This window comes from Lucilia sericata, unplaced genomic scaffold, assembly GCF_015586225.1.
Source record: "Lucilia sericata isolate MDLA Ls3-8-SP2 unplaced genomic scaffold, ASM1558622v1 Contig000014F_arrow, whole genome shotgun sequence".
NCBI classification, from domain to species: Eukaryota; Metazoa; Arthropoda; class Insecta; order Diptera; family Calliphoridae; genus Lucilia; species Lucilia sericata.
Window position 1 is genome coordinate 1,005,525 of NW_023994053.1, and position 20,503 is coordinate 1,026,027.

General features: G+C 28.2%; 5 protein-coding genes across 9 annotated transcripts in view; 2 read left to right on the plus strand and 3 right to left on the minus strand.

Moving 5' to 3' along the window:
• Window positions 1-1,081, minus strand: part of LOC119604953 (F-BAR domain only protein 2) — a 30,663-nt gene extending 29,582 nt beyond the window's left edge. The window contains exon 1 of the mRNA XM_037957897.1: window positions 1,063-1,081. The gene's annotated coding sequence lies outside the window, so the exon portion shown is untranslated. The remainder of the gene's footprint in view (window positions 1-1,062) is intronic.
• Window positions 1,082-2,424: 1,343 nt separating this feature from the next.
• Window positions 2,425-6,707, plus strand: LOC119605074 (DPH3 homolog). Of its 3 annotated transcripts, none has more exons than XM_037958020.1 (4): window positions 2,425-2,553; window positions 6,102-6,281; window positions 6,353-6,427; window positions 6,514-6,707. In XM_037958020.1, exons 2-4 carry the CDS (start codon window positions 6,174-6,176, stop codon window positions 6,589-6,591), a joined length of 261 nt encoding a protein of 86 aa, XP_037813948.1. In that variant the 5' UTR covers window positions 2,425-2,553; window positions 6,102-6,173; the 3' UTR covers window positions 6,592-6,707. The 3 variants fall into 3 exon arrangements, with proteins under 3 accessions (XP_037813948.1, XP_037813956.1, XP_037813939.1); XM_037958028.1 differs by lacking the exon at window positions 2,425-2,553 and adding an exon at window positions 5,757-5,985; XM_037958011.1 differs by lacking the exon at window positions 2,425-2,553 and having other exon boundaries at window positions 6,019-6,281.
• Window positions 4,390-5,515, minus strand: LOC119605059 (dnaJ homolog subfamily C member 17). Its single transcript, XM_037958010.1, has one exon. It carries the CDS (start codon window positions 5,328-5,330, stop codon window positions 4,452-4,454), a length of 879 nt encoding a protein of 292 aa, XP_037813938.1. The 5' UTR covers window positions 5,331-5,515; the 3' UTR covers window positions 4,390-4,451.
• Window positions 6,708-9,546: 2,839 nt separating the features above from the next.
• Window positions 9,547-12,155, plus strand: LOC119604895 (myogenesis-regulating glycosidase). The gene is made up of 4 exons (XM_037957796.1): window positions 9,547-10,041; window positions 10,165-11,041; window positions 11,105-11,823; window positions 11,880-12,155. The coding sequence occupies exons 1-4, from the start codon at window positions 9,879-9,881 to the stop codon at window positions 12,068-12,070; spliced, it is 1,950 nt and encodes a 649-aa protein (XP_037813724.1). The 5' UTR covers window positions 9,547-9,878; the 3' UTR covers window positions 12,071-12,155.
• A 304-nt stretch (window positions 12,156-12,459) lies between these two features.
• Window positions 12,460-20,329, minus strand: LOC119604903. 3 transcript variants are annotated; one of them, XM_037957808.1, is made up of 8 exons: window positions 19,983-20,329; window positions 19,757-19,916; window positions 19,239-19,380; window positions 15,590-15,727; window positions 13,866-15,087; window positions 13,698-13,810; window positions 12,871-13,004; window positions 12,460-12,815 (listed from the first exon to the last, which is right to left on the minus strand). In XM_037957808.1, the coding sequence occupies exons 1-8, from the start codon at window positions 20,068-20,070 to the stop codon at window positions 12,692-12,694; spliced, it is 2,121 nt and encodes a 706-aa protein (XP_037813736.1). In that variant the 5' UTR covers window positions 20,071-20,329; the 3' UTR covers window positions 12,460-12,691. The 3 variants fall into 3 exon arrangements, with proteins under 3 accessions (XP_037813736.1, XP_037813745.1, XP_037813753.1); XM_037957817.1 differs by having other exon boundaries at window positions 12,688-12,815; window positions 12,876-13,004; window positions 19,983-20,328; XM_037957825.1 differs by lacking the exons at window positions 12,460-12,815; window positions 12,871-13,004 and adding an exon at window positions 13,388-13,545 and having other exon boundaries at window positions 19,983-20,328.
• Between the last annotated feature and the right edge of the window lie 174 nt (window positions 20,330-20,503).

Below are 20,503 nucleotides of genomic sequence, written 5' to 3' on the forward strand. Positions count from 1 at the left end.
GTTATGCACCAACATACGAGGATTCTCATATGTATTCCTTAAATCGCGCCAAGCTAACTCAAAACTATTATTATTTAATGGATATCTTGAAACGATTGTTTTAGCTTCACCCTCGGTTTTCCGTATTAAATGGCAAAGACGTTCTATATTGCTAAGCCGCGAGCTATTAATGTAAATTGCGGTAAATAAATCCCTAAAAGCGGGCCATGAAACATAATCCCCTACGAAAGAGTCGATATCGCATGGAGGGAGCGTCAGATTATGCTCTGAATTATCGGAATTCAAATTCGCTGTTGGAGGTTCATTAGTTTTTGAAGCGGATTCCAATGTTCTTATTTTCTTAGAAATAGATCCTCCACATTCAATATATTCATAAGATGTGGCTTGATATTTTTCCGCTACCACTTTAAATTCACTAGACTCTAGAGTGTTAAGACATACTTCGTACGTCGAATTAACTTTGTCCCAAAGTCTTTCTAACTCCCGTTTCCGAATCTCCAACTTAAAAACGTCATGCAATTCATCATCTAAATTATCAAACCTCACGCGGTATGCAACGAGAGCATCCGATGCTCTAATAAACGCATTTAGTGATGTGACCGACATTTTTAATATTTAAAAATTGTAATAAAAATAGATGAATTAATAACTCGATATTAAACTACGAATTGACTACAAAATTTATATCAACAAACTTGATAATAGTCAAACTGACCGACCGTAGGGTACCCCATATAAGGGAAGAACAAGAATACACCGTAATGTATTTTGTTTGTAGAATTTACAGATGTAAATCTGTAAACAAACAAACGCACAAAGGAAATGTAATGAAACACTAATTTATAATAAAATAAGATCAACAATATCGCTTTAAATTATTGTCCGTAAGATCAAAAGAATTTAAATATTTTTTGATATAAATTAAAGTTAAAATTAGTGCAAAATATCCACAAATACAACAAGTTAAACCAATTGAAAAATCACAAAAAATATGTGTGTGTGATCGCGAAACAACTATAGAATTTTTTATCACTTGCTCACAATTGAAATATATTTACGTACCTTATTTCGTAGAAATTTCGTAAAAATTAATAAAAAATATATCTTCGGTGGACTGTATGTTTTCCAAGGGATGATGGAGTGAAGATGCCAAAAATCCGTATATGATACACAAAAATCCGGTTCGAAGGACCAAATGTTCAGCTCCACCACAATTTCCCAAGATTTTATGAAAATAAAACAAAATATTTGCAAATTTAATGAGACGTAGATCTCTCTGTATTTATTTATTATTATTATTTTACCTCGTAGAAGCAATAACGCCAAGAGCACGTAGTGCTTATGTTGACGATCAGAAAAGAAGTGTTTTTTAATTTACAAAACGTAGATTGGTGGCAAACAATATTTAGGTACCGTTAACGGTTTACTCGTTAGAATTTTCCAACAAAGTTGTAAATAAAGCGGAGCTTAATAAGATTCTAACGTTGCAAAAAATAGTATTTGCATATGTTATCAAAACAAGTGTAAACCATAAATCGAACTTGAACAACGACTTTTCGACTTTTTTCGACTTTTATTAACAAAGTCGACTTTTCGACTTTTTTCACAGACGATAGTCGAGTTATCGACTTTTTTGGAACAAAATAGTCGACTTCGACTTTTCGACAAAAAGTCGATTGTTCGATTATTCGTCGATTTATAGAACCCTAGTGACGATTGACTTCCTCGTAGGACAAGCACATGTTAAAATAGCTAGTCACCTGGTCAGTCGGTTGCTAGGTGCCACCATGGTATATTAATTATAAGGTAGTGTTAACAGAGCAGCTGATTGTTTTTTGCTAAAACACTTTTGATTTTTTTTACATGTATTTTGACAGTGTGCTGCCACTTTTAAGTGTAGGCATACTGTCAAACTCCATATATAAAAAATAAAATGAATTCGCTCTGTTTTTCTGAATTCGCCGACGACACTACCTTATAATTAATATATCTTGGGTGCCACCATAAATCGTATGTTAAGTGGTTATATCGGGGCTGTGCTATGACCAATTTGATGTGTCGACAAGGCGCTCAAGAAAAAAATTGTGTACTAAAAGAAAATACTCTAGGAAAATTAGTCGAAATTTTTCGAATCGAATAAAGTCGACAAATTAAAATTATTCATATTTTTGCTTTTTTGTGTTTTTTAATATAATAGTAACTTATTTTTATTCGAATTGAAAAATGGAACTGTATGAATTAAAAAACTTCTGTTAAGAATGGAAAACTTGACATATGGTCACACTGTTTAACAGTGAACAAGGCGAGTTCACATAAGGTGGTGTTATGCAATCAGCTGATATTTTTACTTTATTTTTAGCTGTCAACGTTTGTTTTTGTTTACATTTTTATATCTAAAAATTTCTTTTAATACAGTGCAAAACTAAACTACAAAGATATGAGGTGAATATATAAATGGCAACAAAAAAATTATTATTTATCAATTACAATACAATTAAGTAAATAAAAAAAGGAAAGAGTAGTAGCTGCAAAGTCTACCGAAAAATAAAATATGTATGTATTTTGTTTCATTCTCGTATCTTGTAGAAATTATTGAAAAATAAAAATATTCAATGAATTCAGTTCGGAATTAAACAAATTAGATTTATGCATATGTATGTATGTAAGGGAAGGCTAGCATAGTTCATATCATGGTAGAAAAATATTTTTCTACCATGGTTCATATTTTTTAGAAAATCCGACATTTGTATGTACACTGAAAATAATTCATGCTCAACTTTACGAAAAAAAAAAATTCGTAACTTCTTTTTTCGTAATATTTACAAAAATTTCGTGTATAATACGAAATATTATTTAATAAGACCCTTTACTATTTTTACGAAAGTACGAAAACCTTTCATAATATTTTTTTTCTTACATTTTAGCGAAATTAAACATAATGATATTAATTATATTATCGTTAAATAAAACTACAACATTTTTATAAAAATTAAGAAAAAGTATAATATAATTCACGAACTATTTTCATAAAAAAATAAAAATTCGTGTGGAGAATAATTTTTAACTAAAATTAGAAAAATTATTTTAAAATGAACAAAAATGTTTGCATAAATTAATATTTCGAAAATTTTACCATATTTATTCAAAATTCACTTTTTTAAATTTATTTAAATTAATTTTTCCAATATTATTTTGCATTATACTAAAATATTTCGTACAATTTCGTATAAATTACGAAAGAATTTCGTGGTGCGAAACAACGAAAGATTCGTACAATGTACGACATTTTTCGTATATATTATGAATTTTTTCAGTGTATAAAATTTTCTTTTTCTATTTGAAATATTCTCCCACTTACGTTGAACCCGTTGCCAAAGTTCCTCTAAATTGGTTGGGGTTACTCGGTATTGTCCCAACCATATCTTCAGGGTATATGTACATTAGAGTGTCCCGAGGAACAACCTTTTAAGGAATTTCATGTAGTAATACCACTCAATCGATGCGTATTAATGTACTGAACATGAGAAAAATAAAACATATTTTTTTGAAATGGTTCAGATCCCTACCAGCGATTGAAAATCCTGACCTCAGTATAATTTGTGAAAAATAAAATATTTTCGATTTTTTCGAAATTGGTCTCAAAAATTCCGAAATTTTAAGCTGATTACGGGAAAAATAACTTTAAAATTTTTGTAGAATAATTTTGGTCCATAAAATGATTTTTAGTGGTTTGGAGAGGCATATTGTTTTCGCTTTTTATCGAAATGGGTATAAATGGGGTAATTGTCGTAATTTTTCGCTCATATAGAAAATTATTAAAAAAATAGTTTGGCATTTGGTTTAGTCCATTTAAGAATTTTTTAAATATTTTTGAAATTAATATGCCACTTATAATACAATAAAAGTAATTTTGCGGACCAGAATACACTAACAAAAGCTCAAAATTACGGAATTCGAAAAGATTGCAGAAAATTTTTTTTGAACATATTATACTGAGATCAAGAATTTCAATCGCCGGTAGGGAACTGAGAACCTTTAAAAAAATGTTTTTCATTTTTCTCGTATTTAGTACATTGAAACGCATCGTTTTACGGGACATCCTAAAGTAAATCTTGTGGTTTGTGAATTTGAAAAAATGGAATTGCCAGATATTAAAATTTCAGAGCAAATTGGAAAAAAATCAAATTTGTTTGATTTTTCTTGGTTTGTGCGTTGGAGAAGTATTTCTACAAAAGAATGGTCCACGGGACACCCTAATATACACTTAATAGGATTGCAAAATTATATAGTAGAAATTGCAAATGGAATAACTAGCTTATACATATTTATGTGTATATGCTTTGAAGGGTATAAAAAGATATAGGTAAGTCAAGAATATTGAAACAGTAATTTTATAATTTAAATATGCATATGTATATATTATCAAACATTAGAAAATGTATTCTAATAGCTTATAAATCTTCTTTTTGTAATTGTTCTATTATCCTTTTACGTTCTTCAGCTTGCCTTAATTTCCTCATAACCAAATCCTCATAATCTGTTGTGGTAACTGCTGTCTTTCTTTGATTTTCTATATCTGATGGTGGATGTGTAATCCATTCAATATTTAATGGGTTTTCCACTAAACCCTTTTCATAAGCGAGAGCCATCTCAGCTGACTCTAATGTTTTAAATTCTACCAGAGCACTGCCACATTTCTTACTCATAACTAAAGCGACAATATCTCCATATTTTTTTAGATACGTTATAATATTTTCTTTAGTATATCCACCGTTTAATGGATCCTTTTTCTCTGCTTTCCACTTGATTTTCAGACGATATGTTGAATCATTTTTATTTTGCAGTTGCATATGTTCAGCTAAGGATTTTTGTAATTGTTCCCTTAGCATGGCCTGTTCTTCTTCCAAAAGCCGAGATCCTTCTCTTCTCAACCTTTCTATCTGTTCTTGTAAAATGTCCTCATCGGACTTGTGTGTTGTTTGGAACGTTTTGCCCGATTGTAAATTATTCTGAAACTCACGTTCTCGCTTTTCTAAATCAGCTTTAAGTTTTTGTCGTTTGCTGTCCAATTGCTTATTGCGGAGCTCAGCCGCCTTCTTTGCTTTCCAAACATTATCGTACGCCGTTCTCGCCGCCTTATCGGTAAGTATTTCCAATGCCTTAGAAAGTTCATGGAACAATTCTGCTGCTTTGGGATTATCAGGATTTTTATCAGGATGGCATTCCAAAGCCTTTTTGCGGTAAGCTTTTCTAATAGTACTTTCATCTGCCTCAATTTCAATGCCCAAAATTGCGTAAAAATTTACTTCACTATATTTTTTAGATGTCATAGTATTTTATTTTGTTTGTTTATTTTTACTATTTTCACTATTTTTTCTTTTAATATAAAACAATCGTTTCGTTTGTTTTGATAGTTTTTATAGAATCCATAGTGATGGGCTTTAATTTAACCCTAAACAGCTGAAAGCGATTATAAAGTACCTAATACATAAACATACGTACATACATATGCATATATGTGTATGTATGTATATACATACATACATACATATTATTATATTACTCTATTTTATTATTTTTATATTTAATTAATATGTTGCATATGCCAAAAATGAATCAAAATATATTTAATTCCATTTTTATTTAAATTACACAATAAGTACTAAGTCTATGGTACCATTTTATTTATGTACCATTTGCATACTACAAAAAGTATGTTCGCAGAAAGTTAACAAAAACAAATGTCAAAAATTGAGCTATAATTGTAGTAACAGCGAAAAGCAACGAGCGAAAAATATTTTAAAAAATATCTTAATTATCCTATAACTACTTATTCGAAATTTTGAAATTAAATTGGGTTATTTTATAAATACTTTGGCAATTAAACTAGGTTTTATTTATACACATATGTATACATATGTATGTACGTTATATCTGAAGAGAAGCTATGTTCATACATACAATGTGTACCTCAACAGTATGTACGTAAGTATCTAATCGCACTAATTGTATTTCAGGTTTTTGTAGTTGTGATTCATTTTTTGTTTTGATTATCCATCTGCAAGAACAACGTGTTTACATGTTTTGTTTTTTTTTTATAGTTTTAGGACTAAGCACTAGTAAACGTAAAAAATAATTATATATCTTAATTTATAATATAATGATTATATAAAATGAGTGTATATCACGACGAAGTTGAAATAGAAGACTTTGAATATGATGAGGAAGAGGAAATGTACTACTATCCGTGCCCATGTGGTGACAGGTTTCAGATTTCCAAAGTATGTATAACGTAACCGGCCATAATAAAATTGTTTATAATATTATAATAAATTTCTTATTAACAAATTAGGAAGAGCTAATAGAAGGCGAAGAAGTTGCTATTTGTCCCAGTTGTTCTTTAATCATAAAAGTTATTTATGATCCAGTAAGTACCTAAAGATGTTTAAAATTATACTTATCGATTATTTATAAATGTACATAATTCCTATTTCTATTTATTAATATTTTTAGGAAATGTTTAAAGCCGAGGAAGAGGAAGACACTGTTCTTAATGAAAAGTTAACTCAATTAAAATTGGAAATCAATTAATGTATAATTTATAATTTAAAATGATAAACACTTTCTATAGATTTTATATTTTAGTCAAATAAAGTTTTTTTTTAATTTAAAATAAATAAATGTATATTTGTATACACAAGATCTCATTTTTAATATTTTGTTTGAAGTTCATCCAATAACAAAACTGTTAAATTTAAAATTAAACTTTATTAAAGTTGTTAAAAATTTAAAAACATTCTTCCAACTGAACATGCCACAGAAATCTACTTCGATATTTTTAGATGAATGTATTAAAAAAAATAAATAATTCTATTACATTTTTGTGATATATTTTAGAAATATGTAGGTACTAACTATACATATTTTTCAAGATTGGAAAAAATCCTCAACATGATTATCCGTTTTGTTTTTAATGTGGGGATAAGAGAACATATCACCCCATATGTTGTGAGGTTCTTGGGATGCACATTTCGTAAATTTGTAAATTTTAGACTATTGATATTTTTGTATAGACTTTTTACTACCTCAATACCACCCAGTCTACGTGATAATTTTTGCTTTTCAAGGTCTAGCAGAAATGTACAAATTATCCTACCTCGTATTTCCACTCCTATTTTTGAACGATCATTCCTAGTAAGAGTATCTCGTCTTTGGAATAAATTGCCTAGACATTTAGGGCCAATCTTTAGGTGAAAAATTAGCGATTAAATTAAAATTAATCCTCGAAAGATGTTTTTGAGTACTCAATTAGTTAATTTTGTTTACAAGTTTAAGCGCCCAATGGAGGTGGTTTAATCTTAAGCACGAAATACAAAAGTGTAAACAGCTGATGCAAAAAAAATTATAAAATTTTTATAAATACAAACATTAAAATGTTCTATTTATTGATTAGTATAAATTATGGACACTTCAAAATACATTTTTTTGTTTTTAATTTAAGTTTTCATTAATTTTTATATTAAATTTACAATCGTCTTCTTCTTTTTTATAAAATATGCATTGTTTTGATAACAAACAGTGAAGTTTTCTGTTGTTTTGTATGGCAACACTACGAAGTTTAATCTTGTACTCAAAAACATCAAAGGGGATTAACATAAGATTAAATTTATTTTTAGATTAACTAATCTGATTATTAATTGGCATTTGATTACCATCTCAAAAACCCGCTCTTAGGGCTAATCTTTAGGTGAAAGATTAGCGATTATATTAAAATTAATCCTCGAAAGATGTTTTTGAGTACTCAATTAGTTAATTTTGTTTGCAAGTTTAAGCGCCCAATGGAGGTTGTTTAATCTTAAGCACGAAATGCAAAAGTGTAAACAGCTGATGCAAAAAAATTAAAAATATATAAAATAAATATAAACATTAAAATGTTCTATTTATTGATTAGTATAAATTATGGACACTTCAAAATACATTTTTTTTTGTTTTTAATTTAAGTTTTCATTATTTTTCATATTAAATTTACAATTTTCTTCTTCTTTTTTATAAAATATGCATTGTTTTGATAACAAACAGTGAAGTTTTCTGTTGTTTTGTATGGCAACACTACGAAGTTTAATCTTGTACTCAAAAACATCAAAGGGGATTAACATAAGATTAAATTTATTTTTAGATTAACAAATCTGATTATTAATTGGCATTTGATTACCATCTCAGAAACCCGTTCTTAGGAAATTTTTCATATTCAAGAAACGTTTTTAAGAAAAAACTTTTTTTGTATATTTGTGAGAATACTGGGAATGAATAAATCCGTCTTACATAACTGCTGTTATATTTTTTGTTGTATTTTTTCATTTAATATTTTTATTGAACGATATTTTCTTTACAATGATGTAACAATATAACGTATGTTGTAAACTGGACAAATATCACATTCCTTTTGAATTTACTTTAACGGAATTATCGTTAACAAGGACCATACCAATTTTTGTGAGTTTTACATATTCAAATATCTTTTATGCTACTTTTTTTGGCTGGGGGCCATAGTTTATAGTTTTTAGTTTTTACTTGTAATTATAAATAACTCGTTAAACTCGGTAATATTATTAATTATATGTATTATTAATATGTATGTATTAATATTAATGGCCAAATGTGGCTTTAAAATATTACAATAAATAACCATAATAATAATAATAAAGAACAAACTAACACTGAAAGTTAAATACGTTCTTATAATTCTTTATAAAAAAGAGGAAAATTGTTAAAATTATATTCCTGGAACTCTAAAATGATATTCATTTATCGAAACAATCTGGCCTGTATAATACATATTCCATCATTATCAAAATATTTCATAAACAATAAAAATATGCCCGCGTTTAACTTGCTGATTATCACCTTTCCAATAAGTGGCATCTATCTGTTCATGAACCACTAAAATGCAACTGCAAAAATTTTATAAAAAATAATCAAAATATAAAATATTTTTTTTTATAAACAAGTATAAATTAAGTAAATACTTACTATATTTTTACACAGATTTAGTACTTATTAGTATGTATAGCATAAGATGATGCTATATAAGCACTTGATAAAGAAATATACATTAGGGTGGGTCGAAAATACCTTTTTTCGGGAATAAAGCAATTTTACTATTATAACAAATTTTTGCTTAATTTTGGTCATTTAAATTGAGAATATTATTTCTGAGTACATAGAAAGTTATTGCTGAAAACGAGAATCAATAAGTTTTCTTAAGCCTTTAATATTTTAGTATACCCAACCCACAACTGTTACCGCTACAATATCGACACCGAAAATAAATTACTGTTTCGAAACGGTCAATGTTGATTAAAAACGATTGTTTGACATTTACGTGGAATCATTCTTTTTCAAAAAATTAATTATTTCAAAATTGTGCTCGTAGTATTTAAATGGAAGTACTGAGTTCATTTGAGACAATGAACTCAGTATATCCTTAATATATTCATATAGTAATTATACGCGATCTGATAAATATATTGAAATAAAATGTGCATGCAAAATTGATAATGATTAAGTTATTTTAGTTTGGCTTTGTTTTTTATATGTACATTTGTACGTAAAACGAAATAATTTGTCACTATATTAAATCTCATATCATAACAATTCTTAAAACAAACAAACAAATAATTACAAGTGGAGAGCCAATACTTGAGATATTAAAAAAAACAATATTTAATATTCTCAATAAAGGTATATAAAGCCTAATAAATACGGAACCAAAATTAAAATCGAAAATAATTATTATAAATCTTCCCAACTATAAGCTCTATTATATTTGTATATACTTCATACTAACATTCATTGAATGCATCAGGAAATGTAATAAAATGTTTCAAATAGTGGGTATTGCAACATTGATACTTGTTACGGGCCTATTTCCTTTCATAGAGTGCTGTAGAAGTGTAGAGCAGAGTTATAACTTTCCAAATACGGATATTTTTATACGACTAAAAAGAACTACATCAAAACTACAATATGAAATACTAAAAGGTATGTTTAATTAATAATATAATAATAATTAATACAACGTCATCTTAAAAACAGGTGTTATACACTATTAAATGTATGTAGTTATATTTTTTTAAACTATAATAACTTCAATATATATTCCAGGTTCAGAAGAGTTGCAAACTGTTACGTTTGAAAATTTCATCACAAATAACAATTTGGAAGCAACATCGGATGGAATGTTTAAATTGACTGATGGTTCGAATACCGTAGAATTCGAATTGATAACATCGAATGATGGAGTAACACATGTTCGCATTATTCGCAACAATATTGTGGGCTCTAGCCAACCTATGGATTGTATTAGTTTAAATATTGGTAACACTCATTGGTATGCAGGTCCAGAAGATCGCCATCAATATTGGCCAGTAGAGCGGCAAGTGTTTACTAATTATTCATATCTAACAAAAGAAGATCACAATGCTGGTTTAGCAGAGCGGTACTGGTTGAATTCGGATGGAAAGTTTTTCTACGTAGAGGACGAAACCCCATTATTTATCGAACAGAACTCTGAAGGATATGATAATAAATTATGTTTCTCTGCAATTAAATCCTTGCCCTATGATGTTCGAATGAGTGAAGTGAGTTTCATTTACCACATCGGTGTAGCCGGCAATGCAAAAACAGCGCATATGTATGCAGTAAAAAATATTTTGGGGCATCCGAATGAATATCCCGATGAACGTATGGTTCAATACCCAATTTGGTCCACTTGGGCTCTATATAAAGCCGATATCGATGATAAAATTGTTCGAGAGTTTGCCGATAAAATTAAATCGTTGGGATTCGAAAACAGTCAATTGGAAATTGACGACGACTGGGAGGATTGTTATGGTGCATTAACATTCAGAAAGAGTAAATTTCCTGACATAAAAAAATTAACCGACGATTTAAAAGCAGATGGATTCCGCGTTACCTTGTGGATACATCCGTTTATAAATAAAGACTGTCAACAAACTTACAATGACGCACTTTCAAAGGGGTAATTGAAAATAAATTAGAAATAAGCATAAAAACATATAATAATCCCTTCTCTATTCTTTAGATATTTAGTATTAGATCATAACAAAAATCCTGATACCCAGTGGTGGAATAGTAAAACTGGTGAGGCTGCATATGTAGATTTTACAAAATCTGAAGTTCAGGACTGGTTTAAGCAGCGTTTGCGAAGATTGCAAACCGAAGACGGTATTGATAGCTTTAAATTCGATGCTGGAGAGTCCAGTTGGGTGCCTGATGATCCCGTTTTGAATGCATCGAGTAATTTCTCACCAAGTCAAATTACAAGAGACTATGTACGTACAGTCGGATCATTCGGTTCAATGGTCGAAGTACGTTCTGGACAAGGTACACAAGACTTACCAATATTTGTACGAATGATAGACAAAGATTCGGAATGGAAATGGGAAAATGGTTTAGTGACATTGATAACCACATTATTGCAAATGAATTTGAATGGCTATCCATTTGTTTTACCCGATATGATAGGCGGCAATGGATACAATAACAAACCCCCTACAAAACAATTATTTTTGAGATGGCTCCAAGCTAACGTTTTTATGCCAAGTTTGCAGTTTTCTTATGTACCTTGGAATTTCGATGATGAGACTATTGAAATAAGCAAAAAGTTCACTAAGCTACATAGTGATTATACGCCTAAAATTATGGAACGTTTTAAACTAGCTGCAACAACAGGTGAACCAGTTAATACACCACTTTGGTGGGCGGACCCTGAAGACAAAACTGCACAGGGAATTTATGATCGTAAGTATAATGGTTTCTTTTATTTCCATTCAGTATATTAATTTGTTTGTTTATAGAATTTATGCTTGGTGATGATATTATAGCAGCTCCTGTAGTAGAAGATTCTGCTATTAAGCGTGATATTTACCTACCCAAAGGAACGTGGCAAGATGGAAATACCAATGTAATATATACAGGCCCGAAATGGATAATGGACTACTCTGCACCTTTAGATGTTTTACCTTATTTCATAAAAATAAAATCATAAATAGTGCTTTTTAAGCTGACTCAAAAAAACGACATGTCAAAATTTTAAAATATAAAATGAAAAATATAAAAAAGGTAATGATGTTTTTTCTTGGAATTTGTTTGAATCATAGCTGTAAAATTTTGATTACGATTAATAATCATTTAAATTATTTTTTATAAATAATGATTAATTCTGTATTAGAAAATTTGTGATTATTAATTGATTACGATTAAAATGAATCTAAATATCAAGTTTATTCCGATTGAAAATCTTGATCTCAGTACAACATGTTAGAAAAAAATTACTGCAATCTTTTCGAAATGGTCGAAAATCCGTAATTTCAATTTTATTTCTAATGTGATAGTATAGAAACAAAAAATATTTTTCAATTGATTTTTTTTTAATCATACCAATTTTCATTTTATTTTGGCAGTATAATAAAAATTTAACGACTTATATTATGGTGTGTAGGCATTAAATAGTACATAAATTTATTCCTTGGTAGTACATACTCCGTCTATTTAGATCATTATATGTAAATATGTATGTGTGTATATAATTTGTTATATAAAAAATAATAATACAAATTGAACAATAACTTACATATTTAAATGATTAGTATTACTACTTAAAAACACATTAAACAAAAAATTCACCACCAGAAGAAGGGCATTCTAAGGAACAGGCAGAGGATTCTTGAAATGAATCGAAATTATTTGGGTTTATTGTTAGTATTTCCTCAAACAGTTCTTCCAAATTAAAACTGGAATTTTAAAACATTTTGAATTTTGTCCTGCCAATTGTTTTACATTTCTTACTTTACATCAAAGTTTCTGGAAAAATTTCGCTCATTAAGCAGCTTTAATATTTTCAATTTCCATTTGTGCATATCATCAAAGCACTGTTCTTTATAGAAACATTCTATTGCCCCAAAACGGTTAGCTTGGTTACGCTTAAAAAAGTATTTGAATGCGACAGATAATTTTAAAGTTTACGAAAGTACTATATTAGAGGTGCCCAAAAAAATGGATTTTGCATATGGGTCTCATTTTGTTCATTAGTGTTTAAAACGGATAACGGGAACCCATGTCGAAAATGGATTGAAAAGTGTAAAGTTGAGTGAACAATAGGTTTCATCGGTACAAGCTATTTGTTTTGTATGTATTTTTGGAAGATATTTTAAATATATTTAAGGAAAATATTATAATATATATGGGAAAATATATAAAATAATATTAATAATCAAAAATATTTCTAATAACACATAAATTTCATTTGATTAAATTAACAATCTGAATTAATTTTTGAAGTTTTTAAGGAATTTTTTAACTGCGGAATAGGTTGAATTTAGGAAGGCATGAAACTTGCATTCACTTTGTACTAGTGCAACATTTTTTTGCTGGGTTCATATCTTCTAGAGAAAACGAGGTATAAAACATTTATATCAAAGGGCAAACAACAAACCCGGCACGGTTTCCAGTTATCCGATTGGGCTAAAATTTTACACAATATATTTGTAAGAGTGAAAATGTTCTTTTGCATTTAGAGAAAGTAAATGTTAGATTGAGCTAAATATCGATATGTTTAGATCAAAATATTAGTACTATATACATAAATACATAATGGATAAACTTATGCAAAGTACCATGTCATTTAGAACCTCCTTTAGTTGATCTATAGATAAATGGCAAGTTTGGTAAATTGATAATTGCTTCTCCAATTGATCATTACGTTTCTTCAATAATACCTTCTCGATTTCTAAAATAAATATAATATGTCCTGTTTTGATAACAAACAATTAATATATACATACCCTTTTCTTGAATTTCATTTCTTAAGCATTCTAGCTCCATTTCAAATTGAGTAGTTTTCTTTCGATAAAAAGATTCCATTTCGCGTGTTATGTTGTCTGCTATTGTTGCATTCTTCAGGCTTATATCTGCTATATCATTTAATTCGGTTTGTGTTTTTTCTAACTGTTCAAACATTTTATCACATTTCAAAACTTTAGTCTCAAGACAAGCAATTAGATGGTTTATATAATCTTCCCAGTGATCTCGTATCTCTTGCTTTGTGTGAGCCATTTCGTTTGAGAAATGTCTAATTTGCTTCTCCTTCCAATATTCAAATTCATGTAAAAAATGTAAATACAGTTTTTCTCTTTCTTGAACTATAAAGTGATCGTCTGTATTAACTGCAGCCTCACAAACTGATTTATTGGATATAAAGTTTGTTCCACCATCGTTACTAGCTTCTGAGTGGACGTCTCTTAATGCGACTTCCTCGAAAGTATTTTTATATAAATGTAAGTATTCTCCAACTTTAGTCTCCTGACTTATCCCATTTTCCTCTGTTGCTGCGTTCTCAAGTTGCCCCGCGGTAGGTAAAATAGCAGACGGGTTTCTTTTTGAATTTTGTGTAATTAATTCTAAAGTGACCATAAAATCTACTAAAGGCGGTTGTCTTGGACTTGAACTAGATAAATTATTGAAAATATCAAAATGGAATGAACCGCATTTCGTCCACAAATTAACAGATTTCTCATTAAAATAGTGTACCTCTTCGGGGAGCAATGGCGAAATATTAAAATCATACTTTGCTATGGCAATATCGTTCATATAATATAAATTAATGGGAATATAAAAAATTCGTTGAAAGTATAACCGAAGTCCTTTCAAAGAAGATCGAAAATTTAATGAAATTTTTTGGTTAATCGTATAGCAGTCGTTTGTATTTATAAAAATATCTATATTTGTTATGCTTCCTAGAAAATCGTATTGAAAAACAAACGATCTTTTCTTGATTTCATTAAATTTCTCATTAATTTTCAATAGGGGCAACAAATGTTTAATTCGGGTAAAAGTTATTGTGACACAGAAAATGTCGCAATCCATTTGTGGATTATTGCCTATTTGTATATGACCAGCATCTTCTAGCAATTTCACAAAAATTCCATATTGAGACTGCAGCATTCTTTGTGTTTGAGTAGCGTTTGATGTTGATATGGGCTTACCTTTCGGACTGTCAACAATATACTATTTTTTTATTTAAAAATTAATGAATTAAAGTTTGCTAAAAATAAATATTGACTACAAAGACTCAAACACAAAATCGGAAAAAAATTAAAAATATATTAAAAAATTTAAATTTTAAAATTTTTAAATTTGCAAATATTAATTCACTTTATAGAAATTAAAGAACAAAAACATTAACAATTTAAAGTCGAACGCAAAATTGGACAAAGAATTTAAGTTTCTACGATTTTGCATTTTACACATTAAAAAACTAGTCAGTTTTATTCTGCATGTGCATTTTATCGTGTTTTATATAAAAATAGATCCAGCGGCGGGCAAAAAACGAAAGAAACGAGGCCATCTTATCCGGATAGGCGGAGATATGAAATCGGTATCAAAAAAAATTAGCTATGTATTTTTAATATATTTTTTATTTAATTTAAAATTAATATAAGCCTGCACAATTTTGTGTTTGGTTCACTGTATGTATACAATAAGTTTGGTGAGAATTTACTGTTCATACTTTGTCTAAACTTCTAGTTTCAAATTGAATATATTCTGCTAAGGTTTTCTTAACAATTGACAACATAAGGTAGATTTGTGGTGGAATTTGAAAACCTTTGGGACTTGAATTACTTAATTTATACCAAGACGGCTTTATCTAAAAAGAGAGTGTTTTGTTTTTGAATAATGACAACCATGGTTTTTACCTATTTTCTGAATTGAAAGAAGTAATTTATCACACAATAATTTATGTTACACATTCTGATCGAAATACGTTCTATTCTGTAATTATAATCAGAGTTTAAATATTAGTAGATGCTTTTATATTTTTATTTTTGACTTTGCAATAAATATGCATTTACCTCATATTTAAAAATATGCATATTTAAAAAATGGTTCTGTTCAAAATATTTCTAGTATTTTTGCTAAAAATATTTACCTATACAAACTATTGCATATTACAGCTTACAGACAAATATAAAATGTTTTCACTTACAATATATTACGCAGCAACTCGCTAACATATTTATAATACCCACATATATTTCATATGGCTTGCCTATAATATTAAAATATTTTCCTACACAAATTATTTGCAGTCAACAATATTGAAGCCATGCGAGCAGTAATATACGAACATGAAATGTACGCAAGCAGAGCATATATGTGCCGACGAAAACACGAAACAAAACGATAGTCGCGACTATCAGGTTACAATATTTTTACTATCAAACTTAAATATTATTTACTATAGGAAATGACTTATGGTCTAAAATTTAACATTTCATGTTGAACTTGAGAAATTATAAAATGTGAAAAATGTATGCAAGATATAACCAAATTTTATTTAGAAAATAATTGAAAACGTTTATATCTATGTATGTTTTATGTATATTATGGGAAAAATGTATGCATGAAATAACCAAATTTTAATTAGAAAATTTTTGAATTGAATTATTGAATGTATGTATTTATTAAATTTATGTTTAATTTTTATGTGGAGTATTAGAAATAATTAGAATTAGAAATAATAGAAATAATTAGAAAAAAATTATATAAATACTTAGAGGATCATATGAATGTAAAAATATATTCAAATATGTATATATGTAAAAAAAATTTTTTACAGGCTATATTTAAACATATTGTTTGTAACAGGATGACAATAAGTTTGTAAACAGGTAGTAATGCATTAGTAGTGTCTATGAAATGATCAATAATGAAGGAAATTATAGGTATTTTAGAAATTTGTAACAGGATGGCAAAAAATTAAAAACATAAAAAGTTGTTTTTGTAATTTTACATTGTGAAAGGTTAAAACAACAAAAATGTATGAGTGTATTACATACATATACAAGTATGTTTTTCATATGCATGTGTCACATTTCTATAAATTATTATTACATACACTCAATTATCTTACAATAATGAATGAACAGGCGCGAAGAAAAAAATATATAGGTGTTAATAAATTTGCATATGCCATTGCCAACCTTTTGAATTTGCATGAGAGAGACTAAATAATAATGATATTTCTTTCCTCTTCTCCCCACCACAAATTCAAGTAAAGCAAAAAAAAGGATCTTGCGTAAACCATCGTTAAGGAATGTGCGTAAAATGATAAAGTAGGAAAGAGAAGTTCTACTACAGGTCATTTTTATGACGAATGTATTTTTGCATCACACGTACATATCTTCTTCCCTCCACCAATTCAGGGAAAAAATGACCTATCGTAATCCACCGTTATGGAATGTGCGTGAAAAGTAGGAAAGAAAAGTGCTGTTACAGGTCATTTTTATGACGAATGTGTTTTTTGTTATTGTTTCACACATACTTACATACATACATATGTATATACAAAACCAGATATAAATGGTGTTGCATATTTGAATATATTTTTACATTCATATGATCCTCTAAGTATTTATATAATTTTTTTCTAATTATATTACAATCAATACAAATACATACATTTTAATACTCCACATAAAAATTAAACATAAATTTAATAAATACATACATTCAATAATTCAATTCAAAAATTTTCTAATTAAAATTTGGTTATTTTATGCATACATTTTTCCCATAATATACATAAAACATACATAGATATAAACGTTTTAAATTATTTTCTAAATAAAATTTGGTTATATCTTGCATACATTTTTCACATTTTATAATTTTTCAAGTTCAACATGAAATGTTAAATTTTAGACCATAAGTCATTTCCTATAGTAAATAATATTTAAGTTTGATAGTAAAAATATTGTAACCTGATAGTGGCGACTATCGTTTTGTTTCGTGTTTTCGTCGGCACATATATGCTCTGCTTGCGTACATTTCATGTTCGTATATTACTGCTTGTATGGCTTCAATATTGTTGACTTCGAATAATTTGTGTAGGAAAATATTTTAATATTATAGGCAAGCCATATGAAATATATGTGGGTATTATAAATATGTTAGCGAGTTGCTGCGTAATATATTGTATGTGAAAACATTTTATATTTGTCTGTAAGCTGTAATATGCAATAGTTTGTATGGGTAAATATTTTTAGCAAAAATACTAGAAATATTTCGAATGGGAGCAATTAAATATATTATATTCATAAAATATATTTATATTTTAATATTACATACGTATGCATAGGAGAAAATATGCATTTTGGTTACTAATATATTAATAATTTTAATCACTGATTATAATTCATTGATTCATTTCATTTATTCTGTAAATTCCGATACATTTTTTTGTTCACACAAGGTTTGGAACCATTTTTTTAACTGTTTTGATTCAATCTTTAAAAAACAATACAAACAAATTTCTACTTTTACCCTTAGTAAACAGTAACGTAATTACCTACCTAGAGTTTCTCATACTCCAATATTCTGAACTCAATAAAATAAAAATTACAGAAGAAAAAGATAAATAAAAACAAAGTGTGTTTTTTTAAAGCTTTCTTTATAAAAATTATTATAAAATAATAAAATTTACGATATATTTTAACTAAAACTTAAAACTGTTTTACAACCCCGAAATATCATTAATTATGAAGATGGTCCAATATTTATTTATTTCAAGTAATATAAAAAGCATCCTAGGCAATAATTATATATTACACGTTTTACATGTCTTTTGGTCAAAGTTTTCGAATTTCTATAAAATTGCAAAAAAGTGTTGTATTTTATCCAATTTAGAACTCCAATATAGTTCCTTTATTACCTACCCGTAATCTTCCAGAATCCAAAAACATTTCTAAAGCGCTAGAAGGTGTATTTGAGCCCATTTGGAGCAAAAACTAATTTCCTATCTGGAATCTTTTAGAACACAAAAAAAAGTTACGTAATTTCCTACCTGTAGTCTCTCAGACTCAAAGATTATTAAAGATGAACACAGGCATGATAGTATAGGCGGAGATCAGAAGGTACAGAAAGATACGATAAGAAGATAATAGGAAAAGTTATAGACAAAAACAGTTACGCTGGAGTCTGAGAGACTACAGGTATGGAATTAAGGAGTTCTGAAAGAATTTTCATTTTCCGACGAAACAAAACACATACAAGTAATGTCAATATCGACCGGAATAAAATTGTGTGTAAATTTATAATCCGTTTGTATATATAAATTTCAATGACTCAAATTAGGATGAAGATAAAAATAAGTATACCTGTAAATTTTCAAGAGTATGTAGTAACTTCAATCCACGCAACGGTAATAATAATGATCCCACACGTTTAATAGATCCATTTACATAACAATCGTATTTAATAAAGCATTCCAACTTTACTGGACGATTATCTGATTTCATTCTAAAGGTACAATGCTATGTATACATATATACATACACATACATATGTATGTGTAATATACATAACGCTAATTTACTACAAGACCGGCATAATATGTTTCATATGACCGGAGTTTAATATCTTTCTCATCTAAATTTAAATTTAATTTTTATTTGTCAAATTTTCGTGAAAACATGAGTTTAGTTGAGATAGTTTTTACGTTTACAGCAAAAAGTCTATCTCACACCGAACATACATATTTGAAATTTGATAAATCTATATGAAAGACTTTAGTATGACACATGTTTTGTAGCCCTCGGTTCAAAAAACCCGAATTTTTGGATTATGTCAGTCTTGCAGTAAATGAGCGATATGAAAACCTTTGCAAAAATCTTACCGTTTTATATCAGTCAATTCGCACTCCCAAATACAATTACTATTAAATGTAATAACATTTGCTTTTATTGAATTTCCCACTACTTCAAATAGTACTCCATTGAGGGAAACTTTAAGAATTATACTATGATTATAAGCAACATTTAGATCGAATCCGACACCTAAAAATGAATATGGAAATAAAAATGTTTTTCGCAAGAACAATTAACACACTTCGCAATACTTACCTTCAGCAATATTTAATACTACGCAATAAGTATTTCCTCCTAAATTGGTCACATTCCCCTTTGAAGGCTGGCTGCTTTGGAAGCTCATAACGTTTGTCTTTTTGTCGTAAATATGTATAAGGACTAAATATTTTTATTGTATGAATTTCTAAAAAAAATATGTATCAGATATTTAAATAGGAATTATTTATTTAAAATGTCAGTAAAAATCAAATCAGATTTCAGTAAAGTAGTTTTGAAATCTTTTTAAAAACGGCTTTCAAACGATGTTCTTGTTCTTAATCATAAAATTAACGAATTTTCAAATGCACCCCTTCAGATTGTTTTTGGTGTCTAATACAGGCATTGGACGATATGTATGTATTGCATTATATTTTAGTTAAGATACTCATATAAATTTAAAATAAAATTATCCTTTAATATTTGTAAAATGACTTTATTTTCCATGATAAGACAAATAAACTTTTAATTATTGTTTTTCTATCGATTAAATATACCATTTTTTGTTTGCTCAATAATTA